Below are 21,717 nucleotides of genomic sequence, written 5' to 3'. Positions count from 1 at the left end.
GCTCTCTTCTTCTTCGTCGGCATCTGAATCTTGACTTCGTTGACAATGTTCGTCTTCGGTCCAGTTTTGACCTTAGTCTTCTTGATGCCAAACAAATCCTCATCGATGTCACCGTCTGAGTCGGATGATTCATCAGAAGAATGCATCAATCCCTCTCCCTTCGCAGCTTGATCTTTGCCCAGGACACCTAAGCCTTCGAGGCCAGAGCCGGCTTCGGCGGTGAGACCTGAAGCGCCCCGGGCTGCCTTTGCCTTAGCGATCGCAGCAGCTTTCTCTTGTTCGCGCTTTAGTTTTTCGGCCTGCCGCTTGCGCTTGAACTCTTCCTGGGTATTCTTCTTGTTGTCGTTGAGAGCTTTCTGTTGCGCAGCCTTCGCTTCGGCGGCTCTCATCTGCTCACGTCGCTCCTGGAACTTACTAGACCCAGATGTCATGTTAGCCAACAACTTAGCTTTGGCATCTGCCGTAGACTGTGCCGTTCCAGGAGCCATCCATTTGCTGATAGAGGCTTGCTTGGGTGGCGCGGGCTCTTCTTCCTTCACGAGCGGGCGGCCCAGATGCTCTTCAAGCGCTTGCTGCAGCTCGGCCTGTTGCGTCTGACTCAGCTTCGCGCGGACGTCTCCTGAGAGAACGCGTTCCATGTACGAGAGCGCATCGGGGTCGATCTCGATAGACACACGATGTAGACGAACAAGAAGCTTGCTGATCAAAGTGACGGATTTACTAGACAGAAACTCGTCACGAAGTCGAAGCCATTTTGCCAGACCTTCCATCGCGTTTGCAGGCCGAGCAAGCAGCTCTTTGAGTAACGCTGTTTTTGATGTTGCCTCTTCTTCATCGCCGGTCGGTGGTTTCAGCGCAGTTGCAAAGATGCTGCATTGGTCGAACAGAACATCGGCAAATTGCATAGTGTCTCGGCAAAAGTCCATCATCATGTGTTTGTCGTAGAAACCCAAATTACTCCAGGCTTCAGTGGTGGCGAAGATCATCGTTAGTGAATCCCATAGGCTCTCCCATAGGTTCATTGTTGCTGCAGCGTCGTTGGAGTCGTATTCTCGGCCTCGCAAAATACCGTCTTGAGAGTTGCAAAGGATGTCGATAATGTCGGTACATGTCCGGATCATACTTGGTGCGGGAGCGAAGGCCTTCTTCAGCCGAACTTGTCGGACTGAGTCCGAGATGCCTCGAACAACGTGCCTATAATGAGCTCTCAAGATATGTTGTAGAGCTCCTCGGCGCTCTTCTTCCCCACTAATGACCTTCAGAAGCTCGATAGCGGAGTTGCGAGTGTCTTCCGTGGACGAAAACATTAGTGAGACGATGGCGCTTGCTGCAGGCTGTTGTCCGAACAAGGCTTGCAGTAATTTGGGGTCGAATTCTGACATTTTCTCCACAACATCGGTAACGGACTGAGAAAGTAGTCTGAAACGGTCGTTGAAGTGTCGTACCGTTTGGGGTACCTTGTCGACACCCGACTTCATCTGCAGTGTTTCGATGCCGATCAAGCCTCTCCCAGCTATCAGCAAATGCGTAGCAAGTTCTAAGCTATCGGGCCCTATTGCTCGTAGAACCGTTTTCCATAGTGGGCTTGATGGGGGCGTTTCGGTGGGCGATGGCCGCTGCGCAGAAATAAGCTGCCGCTCGATAATGAGAGACTGCGCTTCCAGCTTGAATGCATGCTCGATCACTGAGAGGGTTAGTTGCATATCCTCTTGGTTTTCCTTGTTTTGCTTGAAGGTTTTGAGGCTCGTGACGAGAGACTGTATGAAGGTCGATAGCAAATCCAGCATGCCGTTAACTGTTGGTTGGCCAACAAACTTGTCGATGGTCTTGCCTTCGCCCATCTTCCTGAAGGCGTAATCCAGTACTTTGAGGCCTTCCTTGTAGCAGTATGCTCTAGCCGCAGGGGGGTAGCGGTCGGACTGGCAGCGGCCAAGTAGCGCTTGTGCAAAAGGTCGTACAGACGGTCCAAGGTTGGATAGCTTGATAGAGTCGAGGAAGACGGGTATCCAGGCGAACGCAGCGTGAAGGTTGTCCATGTTCTGCTCATTTGCTTCCGCTGTTGCAAGGAGGAGCTGATTGAAGACAGGGCTATTAAACACCTGCTCTACCACTGTGGCAATGGAAGGGGTGACAGCATTCATGCCGTCCCAGTAGTCGATCGGTGACTTCTCCAGCAGCTGCTTCATGGTCGCAATCAGATCGAGGAAGCCCTCAGACTTCAGTGAGAGGTGATCAAGCATCAGTCGATAGAAGTCTCCATCGAGGCCCCGTAGAGAGTCCGTGATCAAGTCCCGGTCCATCTTTGCTACTATGAGCCGCATGCCGCCCCAGAAGAGCGGTACGATGGACAAGTCCAAGTTGCTCATCTGAACCTTCATCATGACACTCGTGACGTAATCCCGTACAGCCCAATCCCACTCCGACTTGAGCATGTTCCTCTTGAAAGTTGACCATGACTCCGTCGCCCACTTGTGCCGTCTGTCGACTCTGCTGAACAGGAATCTCGTCATAGCAGGCAGGTATGTCTGGACCTTTAATCGCTTTTTTGTCTGTACCATGTCGAATGGTGCGTCGAAGTGTCCCTGGAGGAGTTCCTCGTTTCGTATTAAGGCGTCGCAGCTGAGTGCTTCAAAGAAGCCGTATGTGCATTCGTTCGGTAACAGTCGGACTGAGCGCGTCTTCGGTTCGGCTTTGCTGAGTATGTCGTTGGCATCGTCCAAGCCCTTCTGTATGCGACCCAGGCATTGGTTGTCTACCACTTGTAAGAAATCACCAATGTTGTCCTCGTCGTAGGAGTCGATCAGCCGAGTTCGCCATTCGGCTCTGCTCTGGTGGAAGACCCTCACACAGACATCACAGCTCTGCATGAGGCTGTTCAGCCGGCTGACTAGCCACTCCTTGTGCGGTGCTGCCTCCTCTCCGTCGAATGCCAGTATCTCGGTCGCCTTGAGCGCGGTCCATTTCCTGTCTTCGGCGGCTTCGAGCTTAAGCTTGCGGTCGGCGAGTTCGGTGGGATCGGTTTCGGGCGGGTATGCCGCAACGTCTTCGTCGTAGTATACTGATCCGTCATCGCCGATTCGAGGGCAGAATAGATGTTGTGCTTCGGGTAGCTGTTGAAGCTCGCTGTGAGACACAAGGTTAGCCATGTCTGGCATGTGGATGTAGCTGCTGGCAACGACAGGAGGGTACGTGTAGCAATACTCCGGGCGGACCTGAAGCGATCGAGTTGATAGGGATGAGGGTTGGTAAGCATCAGTACTTACTCTATCTTCTCGAGGATTTCCGCCATGATGCCTCACCCAGGCCCTTCCTGCTTAGGACGGCGCCCCGCTCACAATCCCTCCGAGATGACGAAGCGCAGTTCAGCATTCACTGTCCTCAAAGCCTCTATGCGAGCGCAAAGGGCTACACTTGTGACTATCTAGGGGATGCTATCTATCCTGCAGGGTCCGTCGCGCCCGTTCAATGCCCGGCGCAGGTGGTTGTAGAAGGAGCGAAGGCGCGCAGGCAGTTGGGTGGTCTTATATCTGTCAAAGGAGCGTCAGTCGGAGAGCGTTTGCCGGGCTCCAAGGGGTGAGGGCGAGGTGAGGTTGCGGTGCGTTGGGCAGAAGAAAGGTCCATCACAGACGTCAGTGCATCAGAGATTCCCCATGCAAACGCGACGCGGTCCACTAGCGCGGTCCACTTTCGCGTCCACGGGTCCGAACTGCCAAGCCTATTAACCTTCCTCTTTCATCCCCACAGCAACTTCAGGACGTCACGAAACTCGCATTTCTGGAGCTACGTCTATATGTGAAGTTGGGCCTGCAGGTCATTTCACACTGCGTCAGCCTTGGCCTCCTTAGCCTAGACATCCACGAGGCTTGCGCAGCCAGCACGATTCAAAACGCGGGTCAAAGACGATATTGTGGCCAATAGTCCTCGCGTCAAACGCCGGGACGGCAATAATTAAGTCATCACGCGTATGGCATTTTTGTGACGCGTGGGATGTCTCCAGGCGTTTGAAGCATCTAGCCTATACATCTTCCATCACGTGTCCGAAGTAAGCCTTAGGCTTTAGTGTTTCTCAACTATGGGAACTCAGAAAAATCTTAACTTAACAACTAAAGTACACCACTATAGTTATGTGCTGCTGCTAATGCCTGGAAGGGATGGGTGTATAAAATCTTCGCACTTGTACATCTTCCACCTAGGCAATTGTCAACCCCCGGAGCCGAACTCACACCTCCATACTTCCTTTCGTAAGCGCCTACGAAGGCAACAGTGGCATATAATCCCCACGCGCTGAAGCTTCAGGTTATCGATAAAGCTATTAACTCGGTGGTAGCAAACATCACAACTCATATTCCCCAGTTCAACAGGTCTTGTATACGGAATCGAGAACATGATCATTGTAAATTTTGTACTAAGGAAGCTTACAATATCTCTCAAGATCACAATAGGGTCGAGCCAGCAAGAGGCATAAGACATACCATTGCGGCCAGGGACGCGAAGGCATGGAAAAGGAATGGTGGTTGAGAGACAGGTGCACGATACACATTATTGTCATTTTCTTAAGCTCTATTTGGATTCTTCCTTGAGTCTCAAGGCTTGGTCAGAACAGTGAGATCTACAATTTGAACGCTGTCAACGAAGCCAAATACAAATACCCCAACATGGCCACGACGGAGCTGTTCAAGACATGCGCATCGAGTGAAATTTGGGATCCGCCTTGTAGTGGAGTATACACGGCTTGGTTTGGACGTTCTTCATGGATCCAGTAAGCCTGTTAGTAGATGCGGGTACTCGAATGCTTATGATCGGACCCTGTACATCAGGAATGGTGGTCTTTCTACTTATATGAGATTAACGAACTCTGGTATCTTGATCGATGTTTGACATATGATCGAGAAAGCACGGGTTGTTTCGTAGAGCAGGAACGACAGAGAAATGTCGAAGTTGTGTCGCGTTGTCTACCGTTTTCTCGACCATCAGTCGTAGAAAATTAGAATGAATCGCCGTTGTGTGATCCGAGAACTGGCAAGAAGCCACCAGGAGCATGTGACCAGATGTATATTTGAGCTAGACCCAATTCATATACTTTGATTCCATGAAGTGTACTCTGAATGCGTCGTCATCGGCAAGTGCCAGAAATATAAGCCGTTGGCATATTTAATCAAGACCCGAGTCCTACCGTCGAGGTAGAAAGAGATACACGTCGAACATACAAAAAACATCGACGATCAATCCCTATAACGTACCCTCCCTAAGAGCCGGCATTAGCTCTCCTAAATGCGGGGACCGCTCAAAGAAGTAAAGGGGCCATCTACGGGAAGACATCCGCACCCGGGAGGCGAAATGACGCGTCTAGTAGCACATGAGCGACCAACAGCCAAAATCAACGTTGAAAGAGTATTTATCTGCGGCAGATACGCAAAGACAAGAAAATGATATGAGATGGCCCCGGGAGGCCTACACAGGCGCTACACAATTGACATAGAGGCTAAGTGCTAGTTAGTTCCACCATGTCGACCCGACGTACAGAGGACAGCGTACAAAGCGTGAAGAACTCAGTCGCACTGCATCGATGCTGTGTCCATGACCCGGCGTAGGTATCCTTCGGCGGATTTCCGCGGTGCGGTCCGTAGTTGTAACCTTGCAGTGATTTTCGAGAGCCGCTGGCTGACTAAATTGGGATCAGCCCTATGACGACAGCTGTCAGTCTTGAGGCCACCTGTATCTCGCGACAGACTTTCATCTCTCCCCTACGTAAAACACACATTATCTTCTTGGTGATGTCAACATGAGAGCGATATCAGAATCGCACGACGTGTTATCAGTTACGCTCAGCGGCATCTCGAGAACATCTTCACACTCGCACAGCCTCATTCGCTCCACTGTGGCGCTCTTTGCATCTCATCAACAACCTCTTTCTAGGTACCCCAGCCCTCGAGATACTTCCGAAGGAGTAGGTGGCGTGCGCCTTTCGCATCCATCGGCTGGTTATGTGCTACATGACTGCCACTTGGTGCGACGTATTAGCCAGATGCCGCAGTCACGTAGTCATGCATTTGGAGGGTATTGCCGTGATCGTGACCGAGTGTCGTTATGGCCAGTAGGTAAAGCAAACCTCGAGGTAGACGGTACCAGTGTTGCATTGGCTCTGCAAAGCCTCCCGGTACATCGAGTCCGAAGGACGTACGTGGTTCCACGTACATGGTGTGATCTAGGACGGCGCGCTAGGCGGGCATGGTCGTGCGATTGCGGATGTCACATTTCCTCGAGGGTGTTCTCGAGTCTCTACTTCAGTCCTGCCGGTACGCGACAAGAGCCTTGCTCCCAGCTCCCAGCCGTTATCGAGCCGTCATCGGTGTCGCGCACGAGCCTGGGGTCAACGTTGCACATTGCTTTTCACTGCGAAACAAACGTTGCAGTCCAGTGGAGAGAGGTAATAGGGCATCTGAGAGGAGTCAAGTGATGCGTGTGGACATAAGTTCTTGCACCGGTGAGCCAGACACGGCAGAGAAATCGAAACAGCGGATAACGTGAGTTTTTGTAGAAATCACTTCAAGGAGTGGTTCCGCGGACACTTCAGGGTTTTGAGTTGTGGTGGCAAGCTTATTCTCCCAGAAAGGCAAGTTCGGGCGACGGAATAGGAAGCAATGCCCAGACCCGACTAAGCCCTCACGGATAGCGGCCCACGAGGCTAGCTTGGAGTGAATTAAGGTGCTGGATTGGACCGAGACTATGAGTAGAGTTATAGATCTGGTCTACACCGCGCCTGGTAAATGTGACAGGAGATGCTAGATATGTTGATCGAGAACAAACGACTGAGAATAAAGAAACCACAGACTGCGCCAATATCCACGTAAGACGTACAGTCGTCCGGAAGTGCAAGTGCATCCCCGCCAACATTGCGTGCCCACATCATATCTTCTCACTCGCTACACCGTCGCATGCGAACTCGCATGCATGCACCTGCGTCTTGGTCGTTGAGCGACACCGTGATTACTTTTGCCATTATGTGGGTATCCCTATCCAGTTACTATGCGCCTTCCGAGTAGTGACCTGCTACCAAAGTGGTAGAGTATGTGTGTATTACGTTTAACCCAGCTTCTGGTCCTGGGGGTAGTGGCCGCCAGGATGGCGGGGCATGCCTTGCTGCGCCATGGGGTACTGGTTTGATTGCTGTTGTTGTTGGAGATAGCTCTGGTAGTGCAGGGCAGCCTCGGGCGTCATGTAGGCTTGGGGCATGGGCTGGTTGTTGGGCGGCATTCCGCGTGGCTGACCAGGCGGCACTTGGGCGTGGTTGTCCTCTGGCGATTCGACAGTGTCGTTGTCGACGCCATTCGCGTCGCCGCTTGACGGCTCAGGGGCGTTGAGACAGGCCTGGGCGCGGTTAGTAATGCAATGCGACAGGCGCGTGGGTGGTTGCAGCGTACCTGGATGAGGTTCTTGCCCTCGGGCTTGGTGACTAGCGGTTGCAGCTTGGGTGTGGTGAAGGTGTAGACGAGGCCAGTCTCGGAGACGACGAGCAGCAGCACTTGCGTGCCCGTCAGGACGGACAGTTCGTAGGCCTGGGGTGGAGGTTAGCGGAGCGCTCGGTGCAGGCAACGGTTTCAAGCGACGCGGGAGCAGATGCACCACGATGCGCGCGACGGGGGCACCAACGTACCTTCTTCATGATGCCGGCTTTGCGCTTGGAGAAGGTGATGTGTCGACGCGACTTGTCCTGGATGAACTTGATCTCAATCTTTCTTCGCTCGCGGCCGGGCTTGTCATCGTCGTCGTCGTCGTCGTCGGCAGCGGCGCGCGCACGCTTGACGCCGCGGTTCTCCATGCCCATGGTGCCATTGCCGTCGTCGTGGACGGACGGCGACGCGTTCTGGTCGTGCTCGGTGATTTCGCTGGCCATGGTGGTGAGTCGCGACAAAGATTGGTTACCCGCAGTGTTTGGGGGACGAAGGCCCTAAGCTGAGTTGGGCCGAGTGTGGGGAGTTGGCAGGCGTTCTTGCGTGGTTTGGGCAGACGCGCAAAATGTTACAGAAGGAACTGCAGACAGCTTGAGTTGGGTTAGACTCTTAGGACGCCCTCAATAGGAAAAGGAAGCGCGGCCTGTTAAAAGATCGGGGCTGGTCCCTTTGATGGCGCAGCAGGAATGCAAGGAAAAGGTGCGCGGGGGAGGAAACGCTTGGTCGCACTGTGCTCGGTGGAAGGCACTAAATTGCTCGGGGGCCCGTGCTGCGCCAGTGGCTGGGGGGTGCTGGTCGAAGGGCTTGGTGCCGGGGAGCGTGACCTGGCGCGGCAGGCCTCGCAGGAGATAGAAAAGATACTGGCGACGTACCTGTTAGACGGCCTGGGGGATCAGGTGCGGCGATGCTTTGTTTTGGCGCGCCGTTGGGAGCGTGCAAAAAGAGGCAGCGGTGGTCTCGTGAACCCTGAGCTTGTGGAGCTTGGCGGGCACGCAGGGACAGACGGAGTGGTGCAGGTGTGTTATAGCCCGAGAGCTGTCTGAGGAAGGAAAGGGACGAACGGTATTGGGAATGAAACGGCGGGAGTGGTCAAGTATTTCTCTCGACGGCTGCTTTGGCTGCTTTGGTGCGGGCAGGCCCTCAACTATCCACACAACTGGGGGCGGATGCGCTTGAGCGCAACCCTGGTCACAGCTCTGAGTCGGAGATCGACAATTATTGCCCTGGCCGCCAGCCTCGCTCGCCGCCGTCGCGACACGCATGAACTGGCAGATTGCAGCGCAGCGCGCCCGTCGTGCTGATACTAACTTTGACCCCTTCCCACTAGAATTTGGCCTGTCAGGTCGCTTTTGGAGATGAACAGCAGCGGCCTTTCCACATGAAAAGTCCGCCGTCCCTCTCAGGCCGAGGGCTGCGCTAGAGGGAGCTGAGCAGGCCCCGCTGTTTCGTCTCATGTTGATTGGTGGGATCCCGCCGCTAGTCCCGCTCAAGTCAGATTGACGGTCAACTGGTGAATGTCGGTTCCCACTCCTGTCCGTCTTACAGTTCACACTACCCAGGCGACAGAAGACAGTACACGCGCAGCAGACAGGCATCCGGACGAGATGCCAAACTCTGCCGCCCGCTGCTCTTGTCCATCCGCCAAACATGCACTTCATGCCACTCCAGAGCATTCCACGACGGTGGTGCTGCGTGGGTCGTGCTGGAAGCCGCGGCTGCACCAAGCCAGCACCAGGCAAGCACCTCCCTTACGCACCTTCCCCGTTTGATCTCGCTTCGCTTGCAGCGACGGTCTAGCCTGCTCCCTCGTCCCGCACGCCTGCGCTGTTGGTGGCGGCCTGCGTGAGGCAGCAGCAGCTGGGTACTCACCACCACCGCGCCTCGTGACAGCCAAATGCCGCACTGCATCTCAAGTAATTCCTGATGAATGTTCCAAACTTCTCGTCGCATCCTCACGCCGCGATCCACTCGTCTGTGGCTCACCGACGTCGCAGCGCCAAAACATCGAACCATTATGCCCGTTCGCGCCCGTGATTGGCCGCCCACCATGCTCCAACACTACTGAAACCACCCACGCATCGCCGTGGTCCAACTGCGACGCGCCTGCGCAGTGCTTCTTAATGCTCAAGGCCCCCGTGTCCCCAATGCCATGCATTTTCCGCGCGAGCGCTGCTCTTGCTACCACCTTCTCTTCTCTTCGCTACTTTCTATCTAATAATTCGCGTTGATCGCTTTGATCGACGTAGTTCACGAGAGTACGCCGGACGGCTCCGCTGCGCTCGACTTCCATTCTTTGTCCAATTCTTCTTTTCTCTCCAGTCTCTTCCGTCAAATCGCACTACCGTCAAGATGCCGACCAAACTGATGATGGCCTTTGTGGGCATGGATTTCCTCTTCGCCGGATGTGGAGGACTGTTGCTGGGCTTCTCCCTCATATCTGAGCAATCGATGCGCGCCACTCCGACCGTAGACAACGTCACACAGAACCTGCTGCTCGGCCAGTGTCCATTGACAGGTACGACTTTCACGAATGGGCGATAAGGGTGGTGTTCAAGGAATCGATGTTCTGGCACTACTATGGCGGCGCATCGTCCCACGCATCGCCTGTGAACATGCAGTCTCAAGAAACATCAACTAACACCTTCTCCAGCTGGCGTCGTCAATGCCATCTTCGTTTTCGTCACATTCCTGCTGTCTCTCCCTGCACTCTTCCTTCCAACAAACCGAGGCTGGCTTCGTACTCAGGGCTGGCTAGTCGTCATCTGTGCAACATTCACACTCGGACTCGGTATCGCCATCTGGGTGGAAACTCTGCAAACCCGCACCAACCTCAGTGTACTCTGGGGCCGTGAGTCGCCGCTTATTCAGAGTCTCCTGCAGCAAAAGGTGAGTCCTCCATGACTGGCGTCAGCACTAGAAGCGCATTTTCCGCACGTCCACGCCGGTGTGCACACAAGCTGACGAGGAACAGTTCGACTGCTGCGGCTACGTGAACTCGACCACCCCTCCATTCGTCCAGGACAGCACATGCCAAAACACACTGGTCGCCGCTCAGAAGGGGGGTTGCATCGGCAAGTTCTCCTCATTCGCCAACACGTACCTGGACCGCGTTTTCACTGCCGCCTTTGGCATCGTCGGCGTGGACATGATCCTCGTACTCTGCGTTGCCATGGTTCTCAAGTACCGCATGGAGCAGGAGCGCTACAGACACATTGACGAGAAGAACGGACTTGGTGGAATATAGTTGGTTGAATGATTTGAAAATAAAAAAAAGAAGGGGTTTTTGGAAGAGCCGGGAGCGAAGCCAACGAACGTACATGTCCAATCGAACGACTCTTTCTTTCCCTCCATAGTCTACAGCTGGTGATGTGGAAGTAATGACGGAGACTCAGCAGCGCTGATACTCCCTACGACTGGCTTTGTTGGTTTCATTCAGCTTTGCATCGTTTCTGCATTTAGCGTTCTTTGTGTATATAGATCTGGATACCACGCGTTAATTTAGATTCGCGACCCGCATGGAAATAGTATATGAGTCTTCGACATCACAAGTTGACATGGTCATGACAATGCTTGGATTCTCCCATCTCCGGCCCACGCACTCACGACCTAAAACACAACCCCCAAACACACCAAAATACCAAAACAGATCAAGCCTCCCCAAGCCCTCACTACACCTGTCACTGTCACATTCTTCGCCCACACGCCGCGGACAAAGGCCGCTAATCCGCATTCTCATCGAGTGCAGCAGTGCATTTACTTTTACAAGGACCATCCCGCAAAGCCGCCAAACCGTTCATCGGCAAACGGCATCTAGTTCAAACGCGGAAACTGCTATCCGAAATAACAAGAACCGTTACCGAGACCAAGGATACCTGCATGCATGTGGTGGCAGAACGGGGCTAGGTGATGTTTTACCACCGGGATTATTTCAGGTGAAGTTTGTATGGGGATGGCCTGCGATGGGATGGGTCACGGGTTGTGGGCTTCGGCATGTAGGCTCGATATGCGCGACATTTTCGGTCGCTTTGTTAGGGCTAGGAAAGGCGCGTGGATCGGACAGGAACTGTCTACGTGCTCAAGGCAGAGGTAATCTGGTTCCTTCGTATCATCCCAAACACTCGCGCTCTTTCGAGATGCGCGAAATCTTGAGGTCCCCCGTTCCCTTTTCTTCGCTTCGCACCCTGGCCGAGGCCGTTCCCAGCTTTCCACGGTACGCAACCTGCTAGCTTGCACATGTTCCGTCAGTGGACCATCACACCGCCTCAGATAGCGAGTCAGCATTCTGCATGCGCCACAGCTCTCTCATCGTGCATCTGGAAGGACTTGTTTCCCATGTCGCCAGGTGCATCTGCCATTCGTGAAGCGTACCCGTGCCGCCTGCCTGCCTTGCAATCCATCTGTACGAGTATCTCTGCACACGTGTTCTTAATGAGCAAGACCTGCGGGTCTCTCAGCCAAGAACCCGCCTCACGCACGCACGTACAGTAGTTAGATGAGTAAGCCGCGTCCTCGCCCCGCCATGCAATGTGACAGGAGGAGATGAATCTCTTCTTGTGGGCCGCGACCGAGCATCCTCACGGATACAGCTGCGCGCATGATTTTTCTCTCCTGTCTAGACCCTTTGGCTAAGACGCTAGTTTTCGAAGGATTGCAGTAGGTGAAATTGCATGGTTTTCTCGCATTGGGTAGTCTGCGAAGACGACGGACGCGCTGCAATGGGACACGCCGGTTTGGCTTCTCCTGTAGATCGCCCCTGAAGTCCCAAGATTGTCGCGCGGAGAAGGGCGCCAAGTGCTGTGCCGATGGTGATGCGAACTTCGCTTTCACAGGTGCGTTACAGAACTATAGGATCGCGCGCTGTATCGTATGACAATTTTCAATACGATCTCGAATTATCGTTACATATCTGTATTGATAGATCATCTCATATTTATTCTCAATAATTTCCAATGAAGGTTCGTCAAGATGCGCAGGGTGGTGTTGTCTCTGCAATTGAGATAATTTCCACGAGAGGTAAACTGGCACATTGTTGTTTATTGAGACTGACACTCTGTCAATGCGAGTGTCGTTGCATCATCTGAATTTGTCTGCGGAGCAACATCTTTACAGGGCCGTTCAGGCTTTCAAGTCATCGGCTAGTGATACCGCTACATCGTCCTGTTCGTCGAAGATAGACTTCTTCGGCGCGTCTTTGCTCGTGCTTTTAAAGAACCTTCTGAGATTTGGCTTTGTGTGTTCATCTTCATCACCAAAGACGTTGTAGACCTTCTTTCCGCCTATCCGCACAGCGTGCTCTAGTCGTGCCCGTAGTCTCTCTATAGAATCTTTGGCGTCCATGATGGTAAGATCCACCGCAGCGCCAGCCTCGACGATGGAGTTGCTGAGTAGCTGGAACTGCCGAGCAAGCGCATCCACCTCGTTGTTGAAATCTTTGACTTCTGATGACGCTGGCACTGGAGCCCTGACTGGAGACGAGCCGGTTTCTGACGTTGTTGGACTTGATAGGGGCTGATACGGGACGTTCAATAAGCCAGGCCCAATGGCAATGTCAAGCAATGTCAAACGTGCGGTGAGGTGCTCGTAGTCGGTGTCCTTGTCTATTCGGAAATTCGAAGACTTGTCCAGGTATTGGTGAATCATGTCAGGCAGCTTGGGGTCTGAGAGTTCTACATCGACTGGTACTGGGTAGACTAATAACGCGAGAGCCAAGTGGCGTTGAAGGTATGCCGTTAATGGTGAAGTCGCTGGGAACGAACAGACTAGGTTCCTTTGAAGCAGAGGATGCGTTACTTTGACAAGTAGTTGGGAGATGACATCGCTAAGCTGTGAAGAGATTAGAGCCTGGGTATCGTGTTGCAGTGGAGGACTCCCTACGGTGGAGGTCATTTTGTGATTATCAAGGTTGCATATGAGAGCTTCCATAGCGTCCTGGATGATGTGTAATATATGAGCATCTGCAACAACTCGGTCATCCAGACACACGTGGCAAAGAATAGAGAGCGCACGCCTTCGAGCTTTCGAACGTAGCCTACCAAAGTCAGCAAAGTACCATACATGTATATAGTCCACCTACACTGGCGCTGCATGTTGGAGTAGTCTGGCGGCAGAGACCAGTGACGGAGGAAGCAAGACTTTAGTTTCGGTTCGTGGTACTGAAATTGGGACTAGTTCACTCTGCGCCTTGAGTTGAGTTGCATTGGCACCCATTGCCCCGAATAAAGAATCTAGCCTGTCGTTATCAAGCAGCGTACGGAGGTGCTTGTTGTGAGGTTCTGATTCCAAGATCTCAATGTATCTGCAGCTAAGTGCCTCATTCCGACTTTGGGAAACTACAGTTCTTAGCAGGGACATTTTATCAAGTTCGTGCGATACGCACTACATTCAATCATCCAGGAAGCCAGTTCTTCGGGTAGTTGTTGCATTCGAAAGATTTGTTGTGCAAAGCCAGTCATGAAAGCCTGGTCCCTGGCGTGGGAGTCTTGACCATGTTAGCAATAGATCCAGCTTGTCGTCATCGTAACAATCCCACCTTGAAAAATCGAGGCCCATCCATGCTTAGGCAGGCTGCTGAGGGGGAACTTGGGCTGCGCTTGTATTGAGTCCGAGTCATCCTGGAAGAAATGGTAGACGCTCTCCATCTGTGTAGCATTCGTTCTCTGCATGGCCTGAAGGAGGCGATGCGCCTTCTCTGGGTCGTCATCATCGTCCACAGCTTGGCCAAGTAGTTCCTCGTTGAGTGCCAGGGTAGTATCTGCGTGTTCTTCAAGGGACTGGTCCAGAAGCGCGCTGTGCTCCTTGATCTGCCGCTCTGTCTCGAGATTCTTGTGGGCCGTCTTTACAAGTACATCAAACTTGTTCTTGTTATCCTTGGCCTTCTTGGCCGGCTTTTGTAGACCGTTCTCTTGGTCTTCGGACATGCGCTTAGACCGTGTGGTGGTGGTCGTGACGATGGTCTTGACTTTGGGGGTGGGTAGACCAAAGTCAAGGTCTGGTAGAGAATCATCGTCCGAGTCGAGAACCACCTGCTGGCCATTGGACGTGGTGCGCTTGCTTGCGCCCGAGTTTGCGGATGTTTGGGAGGGGTTCAAAGGCGGCGCATCGGCACTCGCAGCTCTCATTGTAGACGGCGCGCTGGACACGGGTGTGTTTGACGAGGAAAGCGGGGTATGGACGGCATGTGAATTTGCGTCCTGTGCCACTCCAGACGAATTTGGCGGGTTTGACTGACGGGTAGGCGCATTGTTTGCATCTGCGGCGGGAGTGCGGTTAGCCTGGGGCAGCAATATTGGTGGGGAGCGTGTACTTCTCTGAGGCAGCGTGGTTTGCGGGCTAGCAGCTGGCGGAGGGGTTCTGGAAACGGGCGAGAAGAAGTCTCGGATGCTTTTCTTTTGGGGTTTCATGGCGGAGAATAATAGAGGGGTGGTGGTGTAGACGGGTGGGGTGCCTGGTGGTGTAACGTCGTGACGCGTGAGGCGCCTCGAGCCGGGACGGGAATAATTCCACAATTCGCAGCACGCTGTCACGTGCCAGGTCGACGAACCTGAATTGACCCGGGGCTAAGCATCTGGGCGCATTCCACCGTGGACGCCTCGCTGCCTGGCGCAGGGCGTGCAGGCGGGCTAGATTCTTTGCCATTGACGACATGCATCGGAATCCGCATTGGCCGGCATCCGAATGTCGCTGGACGGAGGTCCATTTTCACCTGCAGAAAGTAGCTCGCATCCGAGCGATGCCGCCCTCACAGAGTGGTGACGTCTGTTTCAACGGTTTCGCATTGCCCTCACTGCGCTTGGGGGCAGTATCAGATCTGAGGTACAAAGGCCTGCACCGTTAGAGGTGTTATATTAAGCACATGGATGCGGCTCTAGACGCTTCATTAATCCGAGTGCCAGCTGTGAAAAGTGAGTTGTACGAAGCACGGAACTGAGGATCTCCCGGCTACGCCATGCACAGCGGAGTCGAGGGACAGAGGGCTGAGATGATGCTCCACTCGACCTGCTTAGAAGGGCTGCTGGCGGTAGCCCGCGGAAGCTCCGCTGCGATTAGTCCATGAACTGGCACTGGCAAGCCCAAGTGCTGACTGCTGACATGCTGGGGCCATGCGTTGCAGAGGATGTGTTCTCTTCCCTCTGAGGCACTGTTGCCGAGCTTTGAGATGGGGATGTGCACTGTGTCTACTGCCTCTGTGCTGGAGCGGCCAGGCCACGCGTCGCCAACGCGCGCGACAGAAATAAATGCTCCTGTGTTGGTGCGTTTAATGATCAGATCGCAGTGCGGGTCCTCCAAGAGCAACTAGGCTCGCATCTTGTTAAGACCGTAGCGGCCGGCCGAGGGAGTGCGAGGCGTGTGCTTCCCGCGCCGATGCTTCTGTAAGCACATGGCAAGCATCGCATCCATCCATTCATCACTGTCAGGGTCTGTCCAAGTACCTGCCGCTCCGCTGTTTCCCCTCGTGCTTCATCGTGTACTGACGACACTGCACCGCCTAATCAACCTTGGAGTCGCCCGTCGCATCGCCTGCCTGTCGCTCCGCCTCTGCGTGCAAGTTCGTCCGGCATCTTTTAATATCCGACTACACGGGCGCCCATCTGTTCTCACCCTCCGCGACAACAACACCACCACGCTCCCACCGCCCCTCAACACCCGCCCGGCACTACATGCACTGCACCCGTCGCCTCCCACCCGCGTCCGACACGATCGAATTGGCCTGCCGCGCCGCGTAGAGCCTTCCCGGCTCAGGCCGTCGCCGCCCTCGCACCGCCGCAGCCTCCCCGACGACAGGCACCATGACGCTGGAACCCTACATGGAGCCCAATGAGACCGAGGTGTCACATCCGCAGAAGCGCATACGTTGTGAGTGACACCACCCGCTGACCGCACAGAGTTGAGAGCACGCGCTGACGGGAGCCACGCAGGGGCAACACACCGCGCAACCGGCATCAAAGCGGCCAACAAGCGACACTCGCTCAAGGAGCGCCTGCACCGGCGCATAGGCTCTGGCGGCGAGAAGCGAGACTCGCTGGGCAAAGAAGGCGGGCCGCCGCTCGACCACGACCAGTCCCCTGAGAGTTCAGATGCAGGCGCCGACCACGAAGACTCCGGCCGGAGAGTCTACTTCAACGTGCCGCTGCCCCAAACAGAGCGCGACGAAGAAGGCCAGCCCCTCGCACACTACGCCCGCAACAAGATAAGAACCGCCAAATACACGCCCCTCAGCTTCATACCCAAGAACCTGTGGTTCCAGTTCCACAACATCGCCAACGTCTACTTCTTGTTTATCATTATCCTGGGCGTGCGTACCACCCCCTCTGACAATTCCGACACCTCCAGACTAACATGACTGTCTAGATTTTCTCAATCTTCGGCGCCAGTAATCCTGCGCTGAACGCAGTACCCCTCATCGTCATTCTCGTCGTGACGTCCATCAAGGATGGAGTAGAAGATTGGCGGAGAACCGTCCTCGACAACGAGCTGAACAACGCGCCCGTCCACCGACTCGTCGACTTTAACAACGTAAACACGGCCGAGGACTCGATTTCGCTATGGCGGAGGATCAAGAAGGCTACCACCAAGGGCATAATCTCAACATGGCGCTTGATGAAGAACGCGAAGAACAAGAAGGGTGCAAAGGGCAAAGGCGGCGACGACAACGCTGTCGACGGCACGCGCCCCTCGCACGAGACCCGCAGAGCATCCATCGCATCGCACAGGGAATCCTACTTTGGCGGCGAGAACGACATCCAGATGACACCCGTGCCTTCACCGCTCCCAGGCCAGTCCCCAGCGCAATCCCCTCCATTGACTTCCGGGCCAGGAGAAGGAGACAAGATCCGCGGTGCAGACGCCAATCCCGGTGTGCAAAAGAAGTTCTGGGGAAGCGTCCTGAACCCGAACAAGACGGTCCCGGAAAAGGCACGTTTCAAGAAGGACGCCTGGAAGAACGTTCAGGTCGGCGACTTTGTGCGCCTGTACAACGACGAGGAGATCCCCGCCGACGTCATTGTTCTCTCCACCTCTTCCGACGACGGCGCGTGCTATGTCGAGACGAAGAACTTGGACGGTGAGACGAACCTCAAGGTGCGCAACGCACTGCACTGCACCCGAGAAGTGCGACACGCTCGACACTGCGAACGCGCCGACTTCGTCATCGAGAGCGAAGGCGCCCACTCGAACCTCTACTCGTACAGCGCAGCCATCAGATGGCAGCAGCACAATGCAAAGGACCCTGAAGCACCGCCGTACGAGATGGTCGAGCCTATCTCTATCAACAACCTCATCCTCCGTGGCTGCCAACTTCGAAACACTGAGTGGGTGCTGGGCGTTGTCGTATTTACCGGAGAAGAGACAAAGATCATGATCAACTCTGGTATCACGCCTAGCAAGCGAGCCAGGATATCAAAAGAACTTAATTGGAACGTTGTATACAACTTTTTCATCCTGGCCGCCATGTGTCTGGTTTCTGGAATCGTGCTTGGGGTCACATGGGCCCGGGACGACACCACCCATTCCTTCTTCGAATATGGGTCCTACGGAGGTAACCCTGCCACAGACGGTGTCATTGCGTTCTGGGCTGCCGTTATTCTCTTCCAGAATTTGGTTCCCATTTCTCTTTACATCACCTTGGAAATCATTCGAACGTTGCAGGCCCTCTTCATCTACAGCGACATCCACATGTACTACGCAAAGCTCGATTACCCATGTACGCCCAAGTCTTGGAACATCTCCGACGACGTGGGTCAGGTCGAATACATCTTCTCGGACAAGACGGGAACGCTCACACAAAACGTCATGGAGTTCAAGAAGGCGACCATCAATGGTGTGCCCTACGGAGAAGCGTACACGGAGGCTCAAGCAGGTATGCAACGCAGACAGGGTATCAACGTCGAAGTGGAGGGTGCCAAAGCCCGCGAACAGATAGCACGCGACCGTGTGCGGATGCTCGAGGGGATCCGCAAGATGCACAACAACCCCTACTTGTGGGACGACGACCTGACCTTCATTGCCCCGGACTATGTCGACGACCTGCGTGGAGACTCTGGAATGGAACAGAAGAGAGCCAACGAGGAATTCATGATCGCTTTGGCCCTCTGTCATACTGTTGTTACCGAACGCACTCCAGGCGACCCACCGAAGATCGAGTTCAAAGCACAATCGCCCGACGAAGCTGCACTTGTCGCCACTGCTCGCGACTGTGGCTTCACATTCGTAGGCCGTGAAGACGACCGTCTCGTTGTCAATGTTTTGGGAGAAGAGCGCAAATACCAGGTTCTCAATACTCTGGAATTCAACTCCAGCAGGAAGCGCATGAGCGCGATCATCAGAATGCCCGACAACCGAATCGTCCTCTTCTGCAAGGGAGCCGACAGCATGATCTACTCGAGATTGATCCCCAATGAGCAGCGACAACTCCGTGCCGACACCGGTGAACACCTGGAAATGTTTGCACGAGAAGGACTCCGAACACTGTGCATCGCTCAAAGAGAGGTTTCCGAAGAGGAATATCAAGAGTGGAACAGGGATTATGACATCGCTGCCAACGCTATCCAGGGGCGTGAAGATAAGCTGGAAGAGGTCTCTGATCGCATCGAAAACCACCTGTGGCTGATCGGAGGAACTGCCATCGAAGATCGACTTCAAGACGGTGTGCCAGAGTCGATTTCTCTCCTCAGTCAAGCTGGTATCAAACTGTGGGTCCTAACGGGTGACAAAGTTGAGACAGCCATCAACATTGGGTTCTCTTGCAACCTACTCGATAACGACATGGACCTCATCATTCTCAAGGTTACCGATGACAACATCGGTTCCGTGGAAGCCCAGCTTGACGAGAAGTTGAAGATCTTCGGCTTGGAAGGCTCTGAAGAAGAGCTAGCCGCCGCTCAAAACGATCACGAACCTCCACCACCTACGCATGCCATCATCATTGACGGAGATACTCTCAAGCTGGCTCTGGATGATTCGGTAAAGAGAAAGTTCCTTCTTCTGTGTAGGCGATGCCGGTCCGTTCTCTGCTGCAGAGTCAGTCCCAGTCAGAAGGCAGCTGTCGTCAATATGGTGAAGACCGGCCTGGACTGTCTCACTCTTGCTATCGGAGACGGTGCCAACGATGTCGCTATGATTCAAGAAGCCCATGTCGGTGTCGGTATCGCTGGTGTTGAGGGACGCGCAGCCGTCATGTCCTCTGATTACGCCATTGGTCAATTCCGCTTCCTCACTCGTCTAGTGCTTGTTCATGGTCGATGGTCCTACCGCAGACTTGCAGAGACGATTGCCAACTTCTTCTACAAGAACATCATCTGGACGTTCTCTCTCTTCTGGTACCAGATTTACACCAACTTCGACAGCCAGTATATCTTCGACTACACGTACATTATCTTCTTCAACTTGGCGTTTACGTCACTCCCTGTTATCGTCATGGGTGTTCTGGATCAGGATGTCGATGATAGAGTATCTCTGGCCGTTCCACAGCTGTACCGTCGTGGTATCGAGCGGAAGGAATGGAGCCAGCCGAAGTTCTGGTAAGTACAGTATTCTCAGAGCGTATGAAAGATTGCTAACATTCTCCAGGGCTTACATGGTCGACGGTATCTACCAATCCGCGGTCGCTTTCTTCTTCTTGTATGAGATCTTTGCACCCGCTACTTTCGCGACTTCCAACGGACTGGACCTGGCTGAATTCCGACGCATGGGTATCTATGCTGCGACTACCGCCGTTTGCGCTGCCAACATTTACGTGTTGTACAACACCTACCGTTGGGATTGGCTCATGGTCCTCATCGTCGTCATCAGTACTCTCTTCATCTGGTTCTGGACCGGAGTGTACACCTCCTTCACATCGAGTGCTCAGTTCTACAAAGCTGGTGCCGAAGCATATGGTACTCTTAATTTCTGGGCTTACGTCCTCTGCGCTACGATAGCTTGTTTACTTCCGCGCTTCATTTTCAAGGTTGTGCAGAAAATGTACTTCCCCCTCGACGCGGACATCATCCGAGAGCAAGTCAAGCAAGGTAAATTCGACTACCTTAGAGACACTGACGCCTACCTTCCTCCACCGCCCGAGAAGGTGGCTGGTGAGTCAGACTCTAACAAGTCGGAACCCGACGCTACAAAGTACAAAGCCGCTAACGCCGATGCTACCGATGAAGACGTGCGTCCCATCTATCCACCATCAGTCGCCCCGACGGCTACGACGCATAACCCAAGAAGTCAAAATGGCAGTAATAGCACCGACTACACCTTCCGCCGCTCTACGGAAGGTCTTCCACCCGCACCCACAACGGAAGCTCCTCCTCCTCTCGCCCACCGTATGTCGACCGATTATCGTGTGCGACCGAGCTTCGATCGTGCACGCATGTCTATGGACCGTGTACGCCCTAGTTTCGAGCAAAGCAACGACTTTACATCGGCAGCTATGTTGACGCGACTTGAGTCTTCGCATAGCCGTAACAGCTTCCAAGGCCACCGGAACAGCTACCAACATGGCACTCCCAATACACAGCCAGCGGTCATGAGCCGGTTACGCAACGCGATACGGAGAGCAACAATAACACGGGACGAGGCCCCGGAACATCTTCGTCAGGATCAAGAAGATGTACCGGACGTGCCCGCAGTGCCCAAGAGCCCACCACGGAGTCCACGAAGTCCAAGGAGCCCGCCCAGGTAGTACCTGCAGCGTCGGTAGGACGGGTGGACTTGTTTGCATACCACGCCTTACTGTTTTCCTACTTTGACGAGCCGTTACGACTCTTTTTTTGTAAATAACCGATCATATTTCTCTTTCCTGTCACGTTTCGCATTATGCTAGCGATCTGACAATGTTCCTTATCCACACATTACTACTACCACTACTACGCTTTATTCCCTGTCTGCGGTTTTTTCTCACTTGATTAGAGACTAAATGGGCGTTTTCGGTTTTGCATTTTCCTCGCATGTATAGCTGTGATTCCCTCGTTGAGCTTTCCTTGTTTTACATCTTTCTCTATCTACACTGATATCGGAGCCATGGAGGGGAGAGACTCGATATGCTCATTGTGAGATGGATGGGGAGATAAGTGTTGATGAGCATGGCTGTAGATATTTTAATGATGTGTGGCTGGCCTGGCAGTTTCTTAGGCTAGCCTCAACGTTCTACAAGATCGCATTTTGCGTGGATGGTTCGTGCGATGTGTGTTGGAGTCAATAGGCTTCATGACTCTCAAGCTTTCCATGCTTTCTTCTGTCTGAGTCTGTACAGTCATCACATGCCTCGGACTCATACAACACCGCGTGG

General features: G+C 53.8%; 4 protein-coding genes across 4 annotated transcripts; 2 read left to right on the top strand and 2 right to left on the bottom strand.

Moving 5' to 3' along the window:
- Positions 1–7,083: 7,083 nt before the first annotated feature.
- Positions 7,084–7,894, bottom strand: J4E87_001834 (uncharacterized protein; the record flags this gene model as incomplete). The annotated part of the gene is made up of 3 exons (XM_049373475.1): positions 7,084–7,368; positions 7,422–7,556; positions 7,655–7,894. 3 exons carry the CDS (start codon positions 7,892–7,894, stop codon positions 7,084–7,086), a joined length of 660 nt encoding a protein of 219 aa, XP_049236845.1.
- Positions 7,895–9,800: 1,906 nt separating this feature from the next.
- On the top strand, positions 9,801–10,695 carry J4E87_001833 (uncharacterized protein; the record flags this gene model as incomplete). The annotated part of the gene is made up of 3 exons (XM_049373474.1): positions 9,801–9,966; positions 10,102–10,337; positions 10,423–10,695. 3 exons carry the CDS (start codon positions 9,801–9,803, stop codon positions 10,693–10,695), a joined length of 675 nt encoding a protein of 224 aa, XP_049236844.1.
- Positions 10,696–12,566: 1,871 nt separating this feature from the next.
- On the bottom strand, positions 12,567–14,569 carry J4E87_001832 (uncharacterized protein; the record flags this gene model as incomplete). Its single annotated transcript, XM_049373473.1, has 2 exons — positions 12,567–13,321; positions 13,981–14,569. The coding sequence occupies 2 exons, from the start codon at positions 14,567–14,569 to the stop codon at positions 12,567–12,569; spliced, it is 1,344 nt and encodes a 447-aa protein (XP_049236843.1).
- Positions 14,570–16,237: 1,668 nt separating this feature from the next.
- Positions 16,238–21,111, top strand: J4E87_001831 (uncharacterized protein; the record flags this gene model as incomplete). The annotated part of the gene is made up of 4 exons (XM_049373472.1): positions 16,238–16,304; positions 16,367–16,743; positions 16,800–19,966; positions 20,016–21,111. The coding sequence occupies 4 exons, from the start codon at positions 16,238–16,240 to the stop codon at positions 21,109–21,111; spliced, it is 4,707 nt and encodes a 1,568-aa protein (XP_049236842.1).
- Between the last annotated feature and the right edge of the window lie 606 nt (positions 21,112–21,717).

Source organism: Alternaria ethzedia (genome assembly GCF_023757985.1).
Source record: "Alternaria ethzedia strain BMP 0044 chromosome Unknown scaffold_3, whole genome shotgun sequence".
In the NCBI taxonomy this organism is placed as follows: Eukaryota; Fungi; Ascomycota; class Dothideomycetes; order Pleosporales; family Pleosporaceae; genus Alternaria; species Alternaria ethzedia.
This window is presented reverse-complemented; position numbering and strand designations above follow the sequence as displayed.